At 34.5% G+C, this 18005-nt stretch overlaps 2 protein-coding genes across 9 annotated transcripts in view; both read left to right on the forward strand.

The window, feature by feature from the left end:
- The window catches only part of sulf2b (sulfatase 2b), a 187144-nt gene extending 183333 nt beyond the window's left edge, over positions 1-3811 (forward strand). For 6 of the 8 annotated variants that reach the window (XM_051096099.1, XM_051096103.1, XM_051096100.1 and 3 more), the window contains one exon: positions 2117-3811. In XM_051096099.1, the coding sequence (XP_050952056.1) occupies positions 2117-2733 (617 nt within the window). In that variant the 3' untranslated portion in view covers positions 2734-3811. Of the gene's footprint in view, positions 1-1629; positions 1684-2116 lie in introns of all 8 variants that reach the window. The other 2 variants (XM_051096105.1, XM_051096106.1) reach the window with 2 other exon arrangements.
- A 5847-nt stretch (positions 3812-9658) lies between these two features.
- The window catches only part of arhgap46b (Rho GTPase activating protein 46b), a 92089-nt gene continuing 83742 nt past the window's right edge, over positions 9659-18005 (forward strand). Inside the window, exon 1 of the mRNA XM_051095800.1 lies at positions 9659-9816. Within this exon, the coding sequence (XP_050951757.1) occupies positions 9803-9816 (14 nt within the window). The 5' untranslated portion in view covers positions 9659-9802. The remainder of the gene's footprint in view (positions 9817-18005) is intronic.

Below are 18005 nucleotides of genomic sequence, written 5' to 3' on the forward strand. Positions count from 1 at the left end.
TTCAATTCTGAGAACAAGTCAGAAACACAACTTCTGCTTGTTTTCAGAGGTTGACAGATACATTTTACAGATACTGATAATTATTATTTAATTATTAATTATTTAAAAATGATTCTGCCTTTAGCTATTTTTCAAATAAATAATTTAAATATAAAATACAATATAATATAATGCTAAACATTGTTACAAAATGAACAGTAAATACTTAATGGTTATTTAATACAACAAAAATAAATCAAATTGAATTTTAAAAATCACTACCATACACTGACAATTTTTTCTTATTTTCTGTCATAGTATTGTCATATATAAGTGATGTACAAGAAAGGACAAAAGAAAGAAAAAAATTGAAATTTGAAACATTAAAACTGTTGGCACCGATTAATCAGTACAAGCAATAATGGACAACCATTTTTACAAACTGAGGAACAAATTAATATTATTTTCTAATGTAACTGACAGGATAGACCTTAACTAATAAACCCAGAATATTTGGAGTTGTTCATCCAAAGTTGTTGATCCAAAATATGGGAATAATTAATCATAGCCTGCCAGTTCAAACAGAAAAAAACTTGTAAATAAATTAAAATAAATAATTTAAAAAATCTAAATCTAACACTGGATTTCAAGAAATTGGAAGACTATATATGATGAACAAATCCCCAGCCCAGGGATAAGTGTAATTTTTATTTAGTTTTTTTTTTTTAATCACACTACCTTTGAAAAGTTTGGGGTCAGTAATTTTTAATAAGTAATTTTAATGCTATAATGAAAAGATTTAAATTCCAAATAAAGTCTGTTCTGCAAAATAAGAAAAATGTACACATCTTCATTCTGTTCAAAAGTTTTCACCCCCACCCCCAAGGGGATTTAAACTTTTGAACAGGGTCATTTTTTATAAATTCAACTATTATTTTCTCTTGTGGACTATATGTAAGCATCTTTTATGTGTAATATCTTATTCAGGTCAGTACTAAATAAACAATAACATGCATTTTTTATGATCCCTCTTATTTTGGAAATAATAATTTACATTTTGCAGATTCTGAAAGGGGGATGTAAACTTTTGATCTCAACTGTATATAAAGGGATTAGTTCACTCTAGAATAAAAAAATCCAGAGCCCTACACAATCCCAGCTGAGGAATTAGGGTCTTATCTAGTGAAACAATTGGTCATTTTCTAAAAACAAATACACATTTATATACTTTTTAACCACAAATGCAAACCACAAATAAATTCAGCCTTGCTGAGAAAAAGAGGCTTCTTTCAAAAACACTCAAAAGTCTAATGACCCCAAACTTGTGATATGTAGTGTAGATATGTGTATCTTTTTCTAAGCTGATAGTTAACACCCGTTCAGTATGTGGGTCCAATTACAAACATTTAAATTCAAAGTAACTTCCTTGACAGATCAGATGTCTTCTCCTTCAGATTCCGTAGTCTCTCTCTTTCTATCTTAGTGTCTCTTGTTTTGTCTCACTCTCTCTAGCCCTTGCATGTACTGAGCCTTGGGTGTTGTTGTGTGAATGTGAAAGCCTTTAAGTTCTCTAATTGGCTCTGTCTCTATCACATGCTTGAGTTTTTGGGGCGGGGTAACAGTTTGTCTTATCGTTGCTTGTCGCATTAGGCAGTTTCAGCGCCGGAAATGGCCTAAAGTGAGGAAGCCTGTCTCCAAATCGCTGTGAGTCTGGATAATAATTCTGCTTCTCGTCCATAGGATACAATGCCACCAAGCCACTACCTTGTCTGAATCACCGTTCTCTCGCTCTCTCTTTAATTTCCTTTCTCTCAAATGCATCTGCCTGGCCTGCATGATACAGCATTAGTTTGTAGAGGCGTCTGTCTGCATGGAAAACGTTTGGGAAAAAAAGCAGTTTTGTTTCTGAGCACGAGGGAAGATTCCCGTCACACGCCCCCCATCATCTTCACCTCATCTGCCTGAAACATTTACGTTCTTCCTTTCTTCCCCATCACAAGCCTTTTCAGGGTTTTCGTTGTTGTTTACTTTGTTTTTCCAATCACAAGCATCCATCTCCATTTTGATGCATCAGTGCCTTCAGTTGTTTTGTCGCAGAGTGGAAATGTTAAATATTTGTGGCCGTGTTCCCCCACAGAGGACAGATATGGGAAGGATGGGAAGGATAACTCCTGGAACGAGGACGTCCCGGAAGACACCAACATGTTTCCCGGCGAGCCGAACTGGTCCGAACTTGAACCTTTGTACAGACTTGATGAGCACGCCTACGATCTCAAACTCAACTTCACCCTCAGCCTCGAGGACTGGGCTCATTTCAGCCGCTCCGTGGACCACATGTTCACGCTCCTCAGCAACGACAACCAGCCGTACTCTCCGCCCCGCACTGAGGACGGACAAACAGGAAGAGGCCACGCTCTGGTGTCCTCCAGCCAATCCGCTTCAGCCATCTACCTGACCACTCTGGCCACGCCCGCTCTTTTATTGAAGGAAGCTGGCGCTGAGGTCTTGAGAGACGCTTTGGGGTTAAACCAAGTGGAACGTCCCTCTTCTTCTTCTCCTCCTCCACCTTCATCGAATCCCACGCGACCTGTCGCGTCGCAAGTGGACAATGCGGGCTGGGACGCTCCTCTTGGAGAACTGAAAGAGGACAGGGAGAAAGAAGGGAGGGACGGTGATGAAGAGGAAGAGAGAAGGACAGGAAGTTTAAGCTCCACCCACTGTGACTGCAATGACATTTTGCAGGAAACGGATTGACTCTCATATAACAATCCTCTTTTTCATACCGTCCCTCCTTAGACAAACGACTTGAAGAAAGAGGATGTTTAATGCCAGCGTACAGTCCTTCGGTTTGTTTTTCTACTATCATTTAGTTTCCTCCATTATCGACCGGCCTCAGAAGCGTGGCGACATTTCCGTTTACAGTCGGACCGTTTTTCCAACTTGTCCATGAGATCGGCTAGGCTTTGAACAGAGCACATTTTTAATCTTTTAACTTAGATTCTTTATTCTTTCATCTTTTTTTTGATGGGATTTGGGAAGGTTGGGGGTTAAAATTCATAGCAGTTAAACAAGGATTAAGTTGTGTCCGTTCATACTTGATTCAGTTTGAAACCGGTTTTGCACCATAATCCTAGATGGCTGCTTTTCTCTTTTTTGGTGTCTCCAGAAGGTTCGTGGGACAGTGTCTTTTACAGCCTTACAATTTCACTGAACAACACCTCAAACAGGTCAATGACGAATGTGTGTTTGTGCGCTGTGCGAGTGTGAACACGCCGTATCTGAAGTCAAAAGTGAATCTGAGTGTGATAAAACAGCTTTCTGATTTCATTTGTGGCTCCCAGTGTGTTCTAGCATTTTTAATAGAAAAAAATCTAAATTTCGTACATTTTCTTTGCTGCTTATTGCAGTGGAATCAACTAACCTCCAAAACAAGAAAGAAAACAGTTCATTTGATGTATCGATCATTATTTGTATTTGACAAACCTATATGTTCCCCAAAGCACATTGAGAAAGAAATTTTACCACGTCATATTTGTAACCTTAGCTTGTTCTTTAAACTTTTGCTATACGCAATGCTACTAATATCAGAGCAAATATATGAAATGGATGTATGTATTTTACTGTGTGTTCGCAATGTAAATGGTTAAAGGATATTTTTTATTACACATTTGAAGCTAAACTGACCACCCGACATAAAGATATCACTCCAGCTTCAGGTTTATTTATGCAACATATTTTTAACAGTTCTTTAATACACATATTCATTTTTTTTTTATGGTGATGTATCTAAGATTGTTTAAATTATTAATCCACCTTCCTGATGTATTTCATTCATCCCTGTTTTGAGATCAGTTTGGTTCTTTGATGATTGTGATTGAGATTATAATGCTCAAGAGGGTAATCTGATCCCTGATCAGTCTACTTACTCTGGGATACTTCATCAGTACAGGTTGTTGTGTTCATATATTTCAGATCAATGTACAACATCCACCCTTCACCTCTTGTGGCTGTACTAAAAGCAGTTTTGTTTGAGATTGTTTATGGTTGTTTTAAAAACCATCAGAATTATTGTAAAAACGTACTGTGCATAAACTGGAGAATAGGAGACAACTTGGAGAAAAGGAGAAATTTTCCTTTGGCACTGTCAAAGGGATGGCTGTTTTTGAAATAGGAATTTAAAAGAGATGAGATGGTTTTAACAAAGTCTTGTACAGTTCTATAGATTTATCATACCTATATTTTTGTTTTGGTTTACCAGTGAACATTTGATAGTGCTCATTACTTTGTGAATAAAGTGTTGAATGCCCAAATTGCTTTGTATTAGTCTTTTTTCCCAACAAGTTTGTTCCATGTGTTGCCATGTGATATCATTTAAATGGGTTTTGTTTGAAGGGGACATAATATGCCTCTTTTCACAAGTAATATAAGTCACAAGTGTCCCCAGAACATGTCTGTGAAGTTTCAGCTCAAAATACTCCACAGATCATTAATTGTGCCATTTTGAGTAGAAGCAAAAACATGCTGTTTTCATGCATGTCTCTTTAAATGCAAATGAGCTGCTGCTCCCCGCCCCCTTTTTTCAGAACAGGATTTAGCCTTTACAGCTGGTGCTTATCATGTCTATTACACTTATTTCCATGGGTTTTAAAGCCGTATTAAAGTATATGAGTCACAGCATATGAGTATTAGAGTAGAGTGGGGGAAAACACCCCCCGTAAAGGAGAAGTCCACTTTCAGAACAAATATTTACAGATAATGTACTCACCCCTTGTCATCCAAGATGTTCATATCTTTCTTCAGTCGCAAAGAAATTATGTTTTTAGATTTCTCCATATACTGGACTGATATGGTGTCCCGAGTTTGAACTTCCAAAATGCAATTTAAATGCGACTGTAAACGATCCCAGCCGGGAAGAAGGGTCTATCTAGCGAAAAAATAATACAACTTGTATACTTCTTAATGTCAAACTCTCATCTTGTCTTGCTCTGCCTGTCTGTGTATTCTGGCTCAAGACAGTTAGGGTATGTTGAAAAACTCCAATCATATTTTCTCCCTCAACTTCATGAATCATTTCAAAATCATCCTACATCGCTGCAGAAGTACCGACCCAGTCTTTGCAAAGTGAACATGCAAAGAAGATCAAACACCCTTAAGAGTTTGGGAAGAGCAAGACAAAACGAGCGTTTGAGATTAAAAAGTATTTAAATGGTATTTTTTTAGTGAAAATAACTGATCATTTCGCTAGATAAGACACTTCTTCCTCAGCTGGGATCGTTTACAACTGCATTTGGGATCGTTTGCCAATATGCGACATGCGGGACAAGGGGCGAAAATGCTCTGTGGTACAATGCAAAGTGGGACAGGTGGTCACCCTAGGCCCCGCCCACGACTGTTGACAGACACTGCCGTATTAGCAGAGACCCTGTCCTGAGTGAGCTGCTCAAAAAAAAAACGTTTATCTTCAGGCTAGAGCATTTAAAGGGGTCATCGGATACCCATTTTTCACAAGTTGTTCTTCACAAACAAATGTAATCCACTGCATCTTCAGCGGCTTAGATGTCTGGAGTAAATGACGACCACTATGTTCATTATTAAATCCAGCAACACAACACCTCAATCGCTCAATCGGAGATATTCATGTCTAACTTACATCCCTGCTCCAGCATCGAAACAATGGAGGTCGGACTTCTACAACTGATCTGAGGTAAAACGCTCATGTCAATCAACTATCGTGGGAGCGGCCTCTGTGGGTGTGATGCCACACTGACAGGCATCTGAGAACGGCTCGATTTGAAAAAGGGGATATTATTTTTACAGATTAATTAAAAACCACTGCATGGATTTTTATCATTATAGGGTAGATTTGTACATACACTGCCAACACACACTAATGTTCAAACAACATGTAAAAGTGAAGTTTGCATCCGATGACCCCTTTAAAAGCAGCATCAAAAGTATTTGACAGTTTAAGCACAATAGGACAGGAATAAGAATTTGAGCTTGGGTAGAATAGTTATGAGGCGACTGTAACCTCAACACTAGACAGAAACTGCATGCACGTCACACCTGTATTGCATTTAATCATGTTCTATAGCTGGGGTGTCAGAGACTCCAAACAGCTCAGCCAAAATATTTTTCAACTACTCATGTCAGTTATTACCCAGATAGCACACGTACGTCTGCAAGATGTCTGTTAAAGATCAATTGACCTGAAAAAGAATCTGCTGTGTACAAACATTTGACAGACATCTGTAAACTGTCAGTTCATTAACATCTTAAAGACATCTAATAGACGTCTATTTGACATGATAGGAAATGTCCTATAGACGTATTGCAGATGAGCAAACTCTCTAAAAAATACGTCTTTCAGAGGTAAATGCAGACATCAAATAGACATCTCCCTGATGTATGTGTGCTTTTAGAGTAATTATGTTCATATACTAGTATATTTCATATTATTGATCAATATGTGCATCTGTTGACCAGACTATACATGACATGAATGGTCTCAATGGTACAAATTAATTTAGATGAGATTATATCAGATTATATAGGACTGTATTGACATGGCTGACCACCAGATGTCGCTAAAGCACATTATGTTCAAAGCTTTGAATAATTATCCGTTTTAGGCACAATTTGATGAAAGCCTCAAATGCTTCATGAAGGCCTTGGTTTCCTATCACTGCTTCCTAATTAACATCATCTTTTAAAAAAAAAAAAAAAAAAAGACAAGGTTCAACTAAACTGGGGGTGTCAAACTCAGTTCTGGAGGGCCGCAGCCCTGCACAGTTTTGTTCCAACCTTGCTTCAACACACATACAATGCAGTTTTCAATTAAGCCTGAAGGACTTGATTAGTTGGATCAGGTGTGTTTAATTAGGGTTGCATCTAAACTCTGCAGGGCAGCGGCCCTCCAGGAACTGAGTTTAACACCCCTGAACTTTGTGCATTAAGTAGTTCTTTTATACAGTTGAGGTCAAAAGTTTACATACACCATGCAGAATATGCAAAATTATTTTACCAAAAAAGAAGGGTTCATACAAAATGCGTTCTTTTTTATTTAGTACTGACCTGAATAAGATATTTCACATAAAAGACATTTACATATAGTCCACAAGAGAAAATAATAGTTGATTTTTTTTGTAAATGACCCTGTTCAAAAGTTACACATACACTTGATTTTTAATACTGTGTTGTTACCTGAATGATCCACAGCTGTTTTTTTTTTTTTTTTTTTTTTTTTTTTGTTTAGTGTTAGTTGTTCATGAGTTCCTTGTTTGTCCTGAACAGTTAAACTGTTCTTCAGAAAAATCCTTTAGGTTCCACAAATTCTTTGTTTTTTCCAGCATTTTTGTGTATTTGAACACTTTCCAACAATGGCTGTATGTGTTTGAGATCCATCTTTTCACACTGAGGTCAACTGAGGGACTCATATGCAACTATTACAGAAGGTTCAAACACTCACTGATGCTTCAGAAGGAAACACAATGGATTAAGAGCCGGGGGTGTAAACTTTTGAACAGAATGAAGATGTGTACATTTTTCATTTTTCTTATTTTGCCTAAATATCATATTTCGTTTAGTACTGGCCTTCAGAAGCTACAGAAGATATTTACAGGTTTTCCAGAAGACAAAATAAGTTAAATTTACCCTGATCTTCACATTCAGAAATTTTTCACGCCCCCCTTTCACCTTTTCCAGGTCGGTACTAAATAAAAATAACATGCATTTTGTATGATCCCTCTTATTTTGGTAAAAGAATTAACATTTGCAGATTCTGCAAGGTGTGTGTAAACTTATGACCTCAACGGATTGTGCATTTTGTGCTGTAGTGATTTCTGATCTTTAATTTTATAAATATAGGAATTTGCAGCACTCAAGACATAGAGGTCTTAAGAGCTGAAACTAAAAGCCTACATGTAGATTATTCTTTGTTTCAGGCCATAATTATATGCAATGTTGGTAGCATCCAAAGATAAGTACAGACAGTGCGTTGAAGGTAGTACAAAGTTGAAGTGAATTCAACAGGGCCATGGCACCCATGGCAAATGAGCAATGCTTTTACATTTGGCCAGTTCATATATATATATATATATATATATATAATCTATATGTATATATAATATATATATATAATCTTTGTAATCTTGCTTATATATATATATATATATATATATATATATATATAAGCAAGATTACAAAGATTATATATATAATAAATACAGTTGAGGTCAAAAGTTTATATATATATATATATATTTATATATGTGTGTATATATATATATATATATATATATAATCTTTGTAATCTTGCTTATATATATATATATATATATAAAAGCAAGATTAAAAAGAGTTATCAATGCCTGTATGAGGACAGATAATGTACTCACCCCCTTGTCATCCAAGATGTTCATGTCTTTCTTTCTTCAGACATAAAGAAATTATGTTTTTGAGGAAAACGCTTCAGGATTTTTCTCCATATAATGGACTGATATGGTGCCCCGATTTTGAACTTCCAATATGCAGTTTAAATGTGGCTTCAAACGAAGACAAATGCGGTTGTAAACAATCCCAGCCTAAGAAAGAAGGGTCTTATCTAGCGAAATGATCGGTTATTTTCATAAAAATAATACAATTTATATACTTTTTAATGTCAAACGCTCGTCTTGTCTTACTCTGCCTGAACTGTTTTTGTTCCGTTTCATGACAGTTCATGACTTCTGCAGTGATGTAGGATGATTTTGAAAGGATTTTTGAAGTTGAGGGAGAAAATATGATTATAGTTTTACCCTAACTGTCTTGAGCCAGAATACACAGAGTTCAGGGAGAGCAAGACAAGACGAGCATTCGAAATTAAAATGTATTTACATTGTATTTTTTTAATGAAAATAACCCATTGTTTCGTTGATAAGACCCTTCTTCCTCGGCTGGGATTGTTTACAACCACATTTGGGATCGTTTGAAGCCGCATTTAAACTGCATGTTGGAAGTTCAAAATCGGGGCACCATATCAGTCCATTATATGGAGAAAAATCCTGAAATATTTCCCTCAGAAAACAATTTCTTTATGGCTGAAGAAAGAAAGACATAAACATCTTGGATGACAAGGGGGTGAGTACATTATCTGCATATTTTTGTTCTGGAAGTGGACTTCTCCTTTAAGAGAGAAAGCCTCACGCCACTTTGTGAAATAGCCCTCTTTAGTTGGCCTGTGCTTTCCCACTCCATGCTAACAATGTCTGATTGCTCAGCTACCTGATTTAAACATACACTTTCAGAAAGTGAGAAAATGCTCCCTGGCTCACATTGAAACAAACACACTACTTACCTCGATAAGGTTATATGCTTTGTTTGGCATGCTGCACAGTGCATAACCTAAAACATTTAAGTTTCATTTCTAATTATTTTTATATCATTATATTGTGATCATCCTCTACACTGTACTAAAATGAACCGCACACCTTCTGTTTAAAGCATATCAGCCTACATGTGAACTACTACTACGAGAAGCTCCATAGTGACACAGCGCCTAATCTGTCCAGCAGATGGCGCCACTTGTCAAACTGTGAGCACTGACTGTATGAGCGCTCATTCCGCCTCAATGAAACTACAGCAGGCTGCAGTAGAGATCAGATTACTCGAGCATGGCCCGTGCTGAAGAGGGCGGGGGAATAACCCGCTCCACTGTCTGCCTCAAACTCCAGCAGGACAGAAAGCCTGAACTCCACATTCACAGCCTCAGTGCAGTCTGCGCAGTTTCTGCCAGAGGACACATCTCACTGCTTTCACTTCCATTAGTCCAAACAATGTGAGGAACATGGCTGACAGAAGGTAAGAGGGATCATTTTGCTGAGTCGTGGATACATGTTGCAGTTGCACAATACAGTTCAGCTTAGTTTGCTGATACGTGGGTAACTTGAAATAGAAACTATGTTTCCAACAGGGGTCTGGATGTCACGTTATTGGGATGTTTTGATTAAATAAAACACAGACTTCATAAGATGACACTGTTGCTGTGTTTTATAAAGTCTTATGCACGGACCGTGAAGTTCAAACACAAGTGTTTGCATGGTCAAAGTTCAGTCAAAACTGGTTTGAAATCGATTATGATGTTGCTAACCAATTTTAAAGCGATTTAATTAGTATATAAACCAACTTGAGTTTTTGTGTCACTCATAAACATGTAAACAGTGACTTTACCAATGCACAACTGACAACTTTTACTATGTTCTACTGTAGTGTAATAGATTTCATTTTTGTAATTGTTTTATTTTCATCTTGTTTCTCCAAATTGGCTTTTTAGTCCGTTTCTGGTTGTTTGTTTTACTATTATGTATGTGCAAATATATATTTAAGATTATATATAAACTATAGATTTTAGTGGGCTAATATCGCATTAAAATGATTTACATATCCATAGATTAAAACATACATTATGACATAATTATGTGAACTATTAGTTGATGATTTTAAATAGTCATCACAATTACCATGATGACAGGAAATTATTGTAAACTGGATATGTGGTGAAATAATCAGCATTCAGTTGCGTATTATCAGCATAAAACACACTTTGTACTGTTTTGAGATTGAGCAAGTTGCTAATAATGATAAATTAACTGTAAAACTGTCAACCCTGATATCTTTCACCTTGTTACTTTTTAAATGTCTCATTTGTTTTGCTTGAATTTAGATGGCACAATGCATTTTATTAAAAATGGATGGCAGCCTATTTTAGAATTGCATTAGGTATCCATTAAAATATACTGAAGGAGAGTGATGCAAGTAAAATATAGACACCTGAGCTATATTTTGATGTCAAAAAGTCTCTGTGATTTATATTGGATGTGCAGGCCAGTGATGGATTGATTAAGTAGGGCAGATTGATGAACAGATGCAGCGCGGCTGTTACAGACTGGTCCAGTGTCGTCTTCCAGGTGTCAGCCTTAATGGAGTTAATAGGGTGGATTTTGACATGTTTTATTAATCATGTTGCAATGCCATATCCCTTTGCATTCTCAGAAGGCCTCCTCTGAAGCCAGGACTAACACTGACAGCTTTTCTGAACTATTGAAATATTCACAAAGCCATATGGATGGAGTTTCTATTAGACTGGAGACTGAAAGTTTGATAATGTGTCCCAATTGTGTGCATGCTTAGTTGTCCATGCATGAATTATTTATGAGTCAGTTAACCAAAGGAATAGTTTAGCTGAAATGAAAATTCTGTCAATGGTTCCTCACTCTCAGTTTGTTTCAAACCCAAATGTTTTCTTTTTCTGTAAAACACAAAAGGAGTCATTTTGAAGAATGTCCAAGCTGCTGTTTTCCAGATAGCTAAAGTGAATGGGGATGGTGGCTGCTTGGCTTCAAAAATTAGGTTTTTTGAGGAAAACATTCCGAGATTTTTCTTCATATAGTGGACTTCAATGGGGATCAATGGGTTGAAAATCTAAGTTGCAGTTTCAACACAGCTTCAAAGGGCTCTACACAATCCCAGCTGAAGAATAAGGGTCTTATCTAGCGAAATGATCTGTCATTTTCTAAAAAACTACTAATTTTCATCTTGCACTAGCAAGACTTCACACATTACATAGTCACATTGAAAAGGTCACATGTGATGTAGGCAGAAGTAACAACCCAGTGTTTACAAAGCGACTGTCCGAAGAAAGTCAAATGCTTTTTACAAAAAAAAGCTAAAACAACAAATTCGGATGATTTTGAAGTCGGAGGAGAAAATGAGATGGAGTTTTTCGCCCTACCCTAACTTTTTGAACCAAAATACACGAACGAAGAACTAACCATGTGTGACATTTCCAATGTTATTAACGTATCTTGCATAAAATCACGGAGTTTCTTTGCAGAGGTAGTGCAAGATGCACATTTGTGGTTAAAAAGTAGAAAATGATTGATCATTTTGCTAGATAAGGCCATTATTCCTCGGCTGGGATTAAGTAGAGTAGTGTTGCACAATATAACGGTACTTAAAAAGTATTGCGATACCTTGCTTTTAAAAACGGTACAACACCAGACACCAGTTTTGTTTACGACGCACATATGTGTGACACTCGTGGTGTTTTCAGGCTCAATATTTGTGTATATGAACACATGAACATAATCTCTAGAACTGTTCTGAGAGTCACTTCATGAGCATTTTACCGTTTCTTTTGTGGAAAACTATCGTCATATAATGAAGACCCTAAAGGTCTTCACAGCAACCCGTCAAAATAAAAGTTTGGTTTAATTTGACAGCTAGAAATATATTAATATATTACTTAATGTAAAGATAGTATTATTACTACTAATTGTTAACATTGTCAATTAAAACAATGTTTAAGGAATATTTACCAGAAAAAAATATTTACCAGAAAATTGTAAATACACAATACAAAAAAAGCCTGTAATAAATTAATATTTTAAAATAGATTCATTACACATGCTTTTGATTATTAAAATGTAATGAAACGATTCAAATAGAATCTAGAAAATTAATGGAAAATAGAGATTTACAAACAAAACTGAATTTTTTAAAAATAATAATCATTTTTGTTAAACTTTGAATAAATTGCTGTTAAATTCTGCATTAATTAACCATTAATGTAACCATTAAAACAGAGTCTAGAAAAATTCAAATGGAATTTAGGAAAAAAATAAAACAGATTTCATAGGGCCCTCTTTATTTAATTTGTGTCTTCTTATTAATAACAAAGATAAAATAACAAAAAATGACTGTGTCATGATATAAACTGTTGTTGTGAAATAAAATTACTATATCATGAAATAAGATTTGGCTTTATCCTTTAAACTAATTTACCAATATAGCAACGATCTCTCCATACCTGTAGATAAAATAACTATGACCTCCATTTGGATCATCTAGTATTCAATTACTTTTCCAGTGATTCTGTGTTTTTTTCGTAGTATCGATTCAGTAGTAGTATCGTGACAACACTAGAGTAGAGCCCTTTGAAGCTGCATTGAAACTGCAATTTGACCTTCAACACAATGATCCCCATTGAAGTCCGCTATATGGAGAAAAATCCTGGAATGTTTTCCTCCAAAACACTTGTAAAGAAATGCATTCGTTTGCGTCATGTGCCGATTTAACACATCCCTCGGTTTCTGTTGTTTACTCTGCCAGCAGATGGTTGTTTCCCATCGCCAAGAAACACATGTTGGGCAACAGTCAACCGTCTTACCCTATTGGCTATGTGTTTCTATAGCGACGTTTAACTAACTTTGTAGTTGCTTGAAAGAAATGGTGGAGCTCTTATTGGTTTGGTTTGCGGTAAAGCCTTAATTACTAGTTGCTTTTTGAATCTTCTCAGATGAAATTACAAATTGGCTTGGCGCTGCTAGAAAACATCTGAGGAACCCAAAACAAATGGCTCGTCACTGATGGAAACATTGTTGGTTGTGTTTGCTGTTCTCTGCTTCAGGGCTTAATATGGAATGGCAGATAGATTGTTGAAATTAAATGGCCGTTTGTGATAGATGTGGGCCAGATCAGATGGAAAATGAGTTTGTGGGTGTGTGTTCAATCCAAACTTGGCTCAGCTGTAACTAGGGTTTCTGTGTGAGATGATATATCTTGGCCTCCTCCATTCACTTGTTGTATTGCTGGAGAGAGGCTCAAACACAACACAAAGCCTCTCCCCATGCTGTCTTCCTGTTGGCCAGTTTAGGAAGCTCTTCCCAAAAGAGTTTTAGAAGACATTCAGCGGTTCATGGGACCTTTGTGGTTTTTCCAGAGAACTGGCAAGGTGTGTTTCTCTACGCCAAGAGCACATCTTTGGCCTACATAACCATGTCAGGCAAATACTGTTGTGTAATTATGATCATTCTCATTCACTTTTGTTTCATTTGGCTCATTGTTTAATAGGAAACATGCTCATTTTAATCTTTTTAGGGTCCATGCAAGAAATATATTATATTGTATTATATTATATTATATTATATTATATTATTATTTTTATTAGTATTGGATTTTTTTTAACAGTCTAAAGGAAGCAGGACTGCAAAGTGGCAGAAAATTTCCAGAAACGTTTAAAAACTTTCCAACATTTTCTGAAAGTTTCTAAAAATATACCAAATTATATTATATTATAGAAATAATAGAAATAATACCGAATAATTCCTAGTACCGTTCTGCTTTTTTGCAACCTTAAAAGGAAGCCCTTTATTTAGGTTTTGGGTTTATCTGATTAATGTCGGACATGTTTTATTTATAAATGTCAATAATCGATTGGTCAGTTGACTAGTTGGTTGATTAGTTGTCTAACAGGACCCACCCCTAATAATTTAACAAAAGTTATGGAAAGAGCAAAGATCATATACAAACTATAAACAACCTTTGTCAGTGTATATATAGGATATATTTTATTTTTTATATTTTAATTTTTTTATTTCAGTAGTATTTGTGTATCATTATAGTATTTATTTATTTATTTCATATATTTTATTTTTATGGATTTTTTTATTTTCATTTTAGTTTGGTAATTTTATGTGCTTTTGTCTTTTCTTTTTAGTTTTTGTGTAACTTTTTTTTTTTTTTTTTTTTTTTTTCCAGTTTTAGTCATTTTAGTACTTCGACTTCAACTTATTTTATTTTATTTAAATATAATCATTTTAGAAACTGGGATCTCGAATGAATTTGTACAATTTAACGCAAGAAAAAATATTATTTTAGGAACTGGCGACATTGAATGAATTTGTACAATTTAATTTATGGAATTTTTCTTTTCATTTTAGTTTGGTAGTTTTATGTCTTTTGTCTTTTTAGTTTTTGTTTAACATGATTTTTTAAATTTCAGTTTTAGTCATTTTAGTACTTCAGCTTGAACTTATTTTATTTGACAAGGAACCTTGTCAAAGGTATTTATTTTTTACATGGTTTTTATTTGTTTGATAAGGCATACAATCTTTGCTAAAGCTTTCTTGCCTTGTATTTCATTGTTATTTTACTGTTTCATTGTTTAGGTTGCACGACTTTGGATTGTATTTATTGGTGCTATATAAATAAAATTTACTCCCGCTTAAACTTATTTTATTGCCCAGGCACTATTTAATTTTTTCCCCATCTAATATTTATATTTTCCATGATTTTTAATCATTTTAGTTCTAGTTAACAATAACAACACTGATGTATAGTGTTTATAGGCCTATATGTGTGTGCTGACAGAAGTTTTGGATTTACAAGCCGTCCTAGATAACAGCTTCATCCAGCACAGATCTCTGTTCTGTTCTGAGTGTCTGCAAACAATTCAGTGTTTTTTACAGCATGCTGTCCAACACATTAGTCATAAAAGGCTCTTTGTAAATCCTTTTAATACCCGTAGTAAATTAATGAAGAGCTCTGTTGAGTATCACTTCACAAACAACACTAACACATATGACCCCTACAGTCTGTGTGTGTGTAGATGGCTTTACTGTCACACTAAACGTGCACATTCCCTCTGAGTCACGTTTTAAAGCAGCATTCCCAGAGTAGGTGGGTATCTGCTGAATATTAACCCAATAGCGCTGAAGTAAAAGCGTTTAGCCTGGAGTGGCAGTCATTAAGCGCACAGTAGGGCATGTCTGCGGCTGTCTGAAAATAACTCACAACCCCCACTGAGATGATAGGAAACTGAGCCAGACAGCCCTCAAAATCTAACCCTGCTCTCCCTCTAGCAAGGTGGGGTTTTCTTTACTAGTCAGTTTGTGACTGCTGAAACTGTCTTATAAGCGGACTCGCGTCGGCCTGTTAAAAACCAAAAAACGTTCAATATTTGGAATTGGTGATATTAAATAAATGTTTACAGTTTGATTTAAAGAGAGAAAATGTAATATTAAATGAATTTGCACAATTTGATTTAACGAGGGAAAATATTATTTTGGGAACTGCCGATAATGAATTTGTACGATTTAATTGAACAATATTAATTATTGCTATGTAATTTAATGAGAACTGGCGATATTGAATGAATTTGAATGATTAAATTTAACAAGGGAAAATATAATTATTTTAGGAATGGCAGCATCGAATTAATTTGTACATTTAATTTAACGATAGAAATTTGTACGATTTAATTTAACGAGAGAACTGCCGATACTGAATGAATTTGTAGGATTTAATTTAATGATATTAATTATTACGATGTAATTAAATGAGAACTAACGATATTGAATTCATTTTAATGATTTAATTTAACAATATTAATTATTACGATGTAATTTAATGAGAACTGACAATATTGAATGAATTTGAATGATTTAATTTAATGAGGGAAAATATAATTATTTTAGGAACTGGCAACATCGAATGAATTTGTACAATTAAATTTAACTATATAAATTAGTATGATTTAATTAACAAGAGATCTGGCGATACTGAATGAATTTGTAGGATTTAATTTAACAATATTATTACGATGTAATTTAACGAGAACTGATGATATTGAATGAATTTGAATGATTTAATTTAACAAGGGAAAATCTAATTATATAAGGAACTGGCAACATCAAACAAATTTGTACAATTTAATTTAACAATACGAATTTGTAAAATTAAATTTAACAATATAAATTAGTACTATTTAATTTAATGAGAGATCTGGTGATACTGAATGAATTTGTAGGATTTAATTTAACAATATTAATTATTACTATGTAATTTAACAACAACTGGCGATATTGAATGAATTTGTACGATTTAATTTGACTATAAATATTTAAGATTTAATTTAACGATATGATTGTATGGTTTAATTTAATGAGAACTGGCGATATTGAATTAATTTGTATGATTTAATTTAACAATATGAATTTGTACAATTTAATTTAACAGGAAAATATAATTATTTTAGAAACTGGCGATATCTAATGAATTTGTACAATTTAATTTAATATGAATTTGTGCGATTTAATTTAACGATATTAATTTGTACAATTTAACTTAACGAGAGAACTGGCGTTATCAAATGAATTTGTACGCTTTAAGTTAATTATGAATTTGTGCGATTTTAATTTAACGACAACTGGCAATATTGAATGAATTTGTATAATTTAATTTAACGAGAGAAAATATTATTTTATTTTAGGAACTGGTGATATTGAATGAATTTGTACGATTTAATTTGACTATAAATATTTAAGGTTTAATTTAACGATTTGTACGATTTCATTGAGTTTGTACAATTTCATCGAATGAGAACTGGTGATATTGAATGAATTTGTGAGATTTAATTTAAGTAAGAATTTGAATGATTTGATTGTGTTATCAAATTAATTCTTATTATTTAATTTAACAAGAGAAAATATGATTATTTTAGGAACTGGCGATATTGAATCAGTTTGCACAAATTAATTGTAACAAGAGAAAATATAATTATTTTAGGAACTGGCGACAACTATTTTATGCATTGGCAGTATAAAATGAAATAGCGTTTTGTTTGTCAAAACGTAAAATAGTTACAAATTGAAAGTTTGTTGACATACACTGAAAAAACTAGACCCTACACTGGTCTAGGATTTCATTTTCATTCAGAAAATGACTAATAAATAAATAAAAAATGATAAAGAAACCGCAAGTATTTGAATTTCTTGTAATATGTACTCCAATCATTTTTTATTTACGGCTTTTTTCTTTTTCACATTGTGGATTCAAAATGGGTATATTTTAAAAACGTCACTGGTCTTATTGCATAACATCTGATAGCAGACATTTCATTTTTTCTAACCAGAGCAAACTAGATTTTTTCCTTTCTAGGTTGTTATGGGTTTTGTTTGCTCTTGTGTAGGGTGTTTGGCTGTACTCAATACTAACTTACACTTCATTACACAAGTTGAATGCGTTGCGAATGCTGCTTTCCGCTCTTTAAGCTAGCAGTAATACATTGAATTTCGTGTTGCTGGTTGCTGGTGAACCTATTGAGTTCAGCATTGTTTTCACGTCCTTCAGCGCTGATGTAAAACAAAGCAGAGTAAGTGGATTTGATTAGCTGCTTTGACCCAACATGTAAAGAGGCACCAGGACTGTTT

The sequence above is a fragment of the Labeo rohita genome, chromosome 23, assembly GCF_022985175.1.
Source record: "Labeo rohita strain BAU-BD-2019 chromosome 23, IGBB_LRoh.1.0, whole genome shotgun sequence".
NCBI lineage: Eukaryota > Metazoa > Chordata > Actinopteri > Cypriniformes > Cyprinidae > Labeo > Labeo rohita.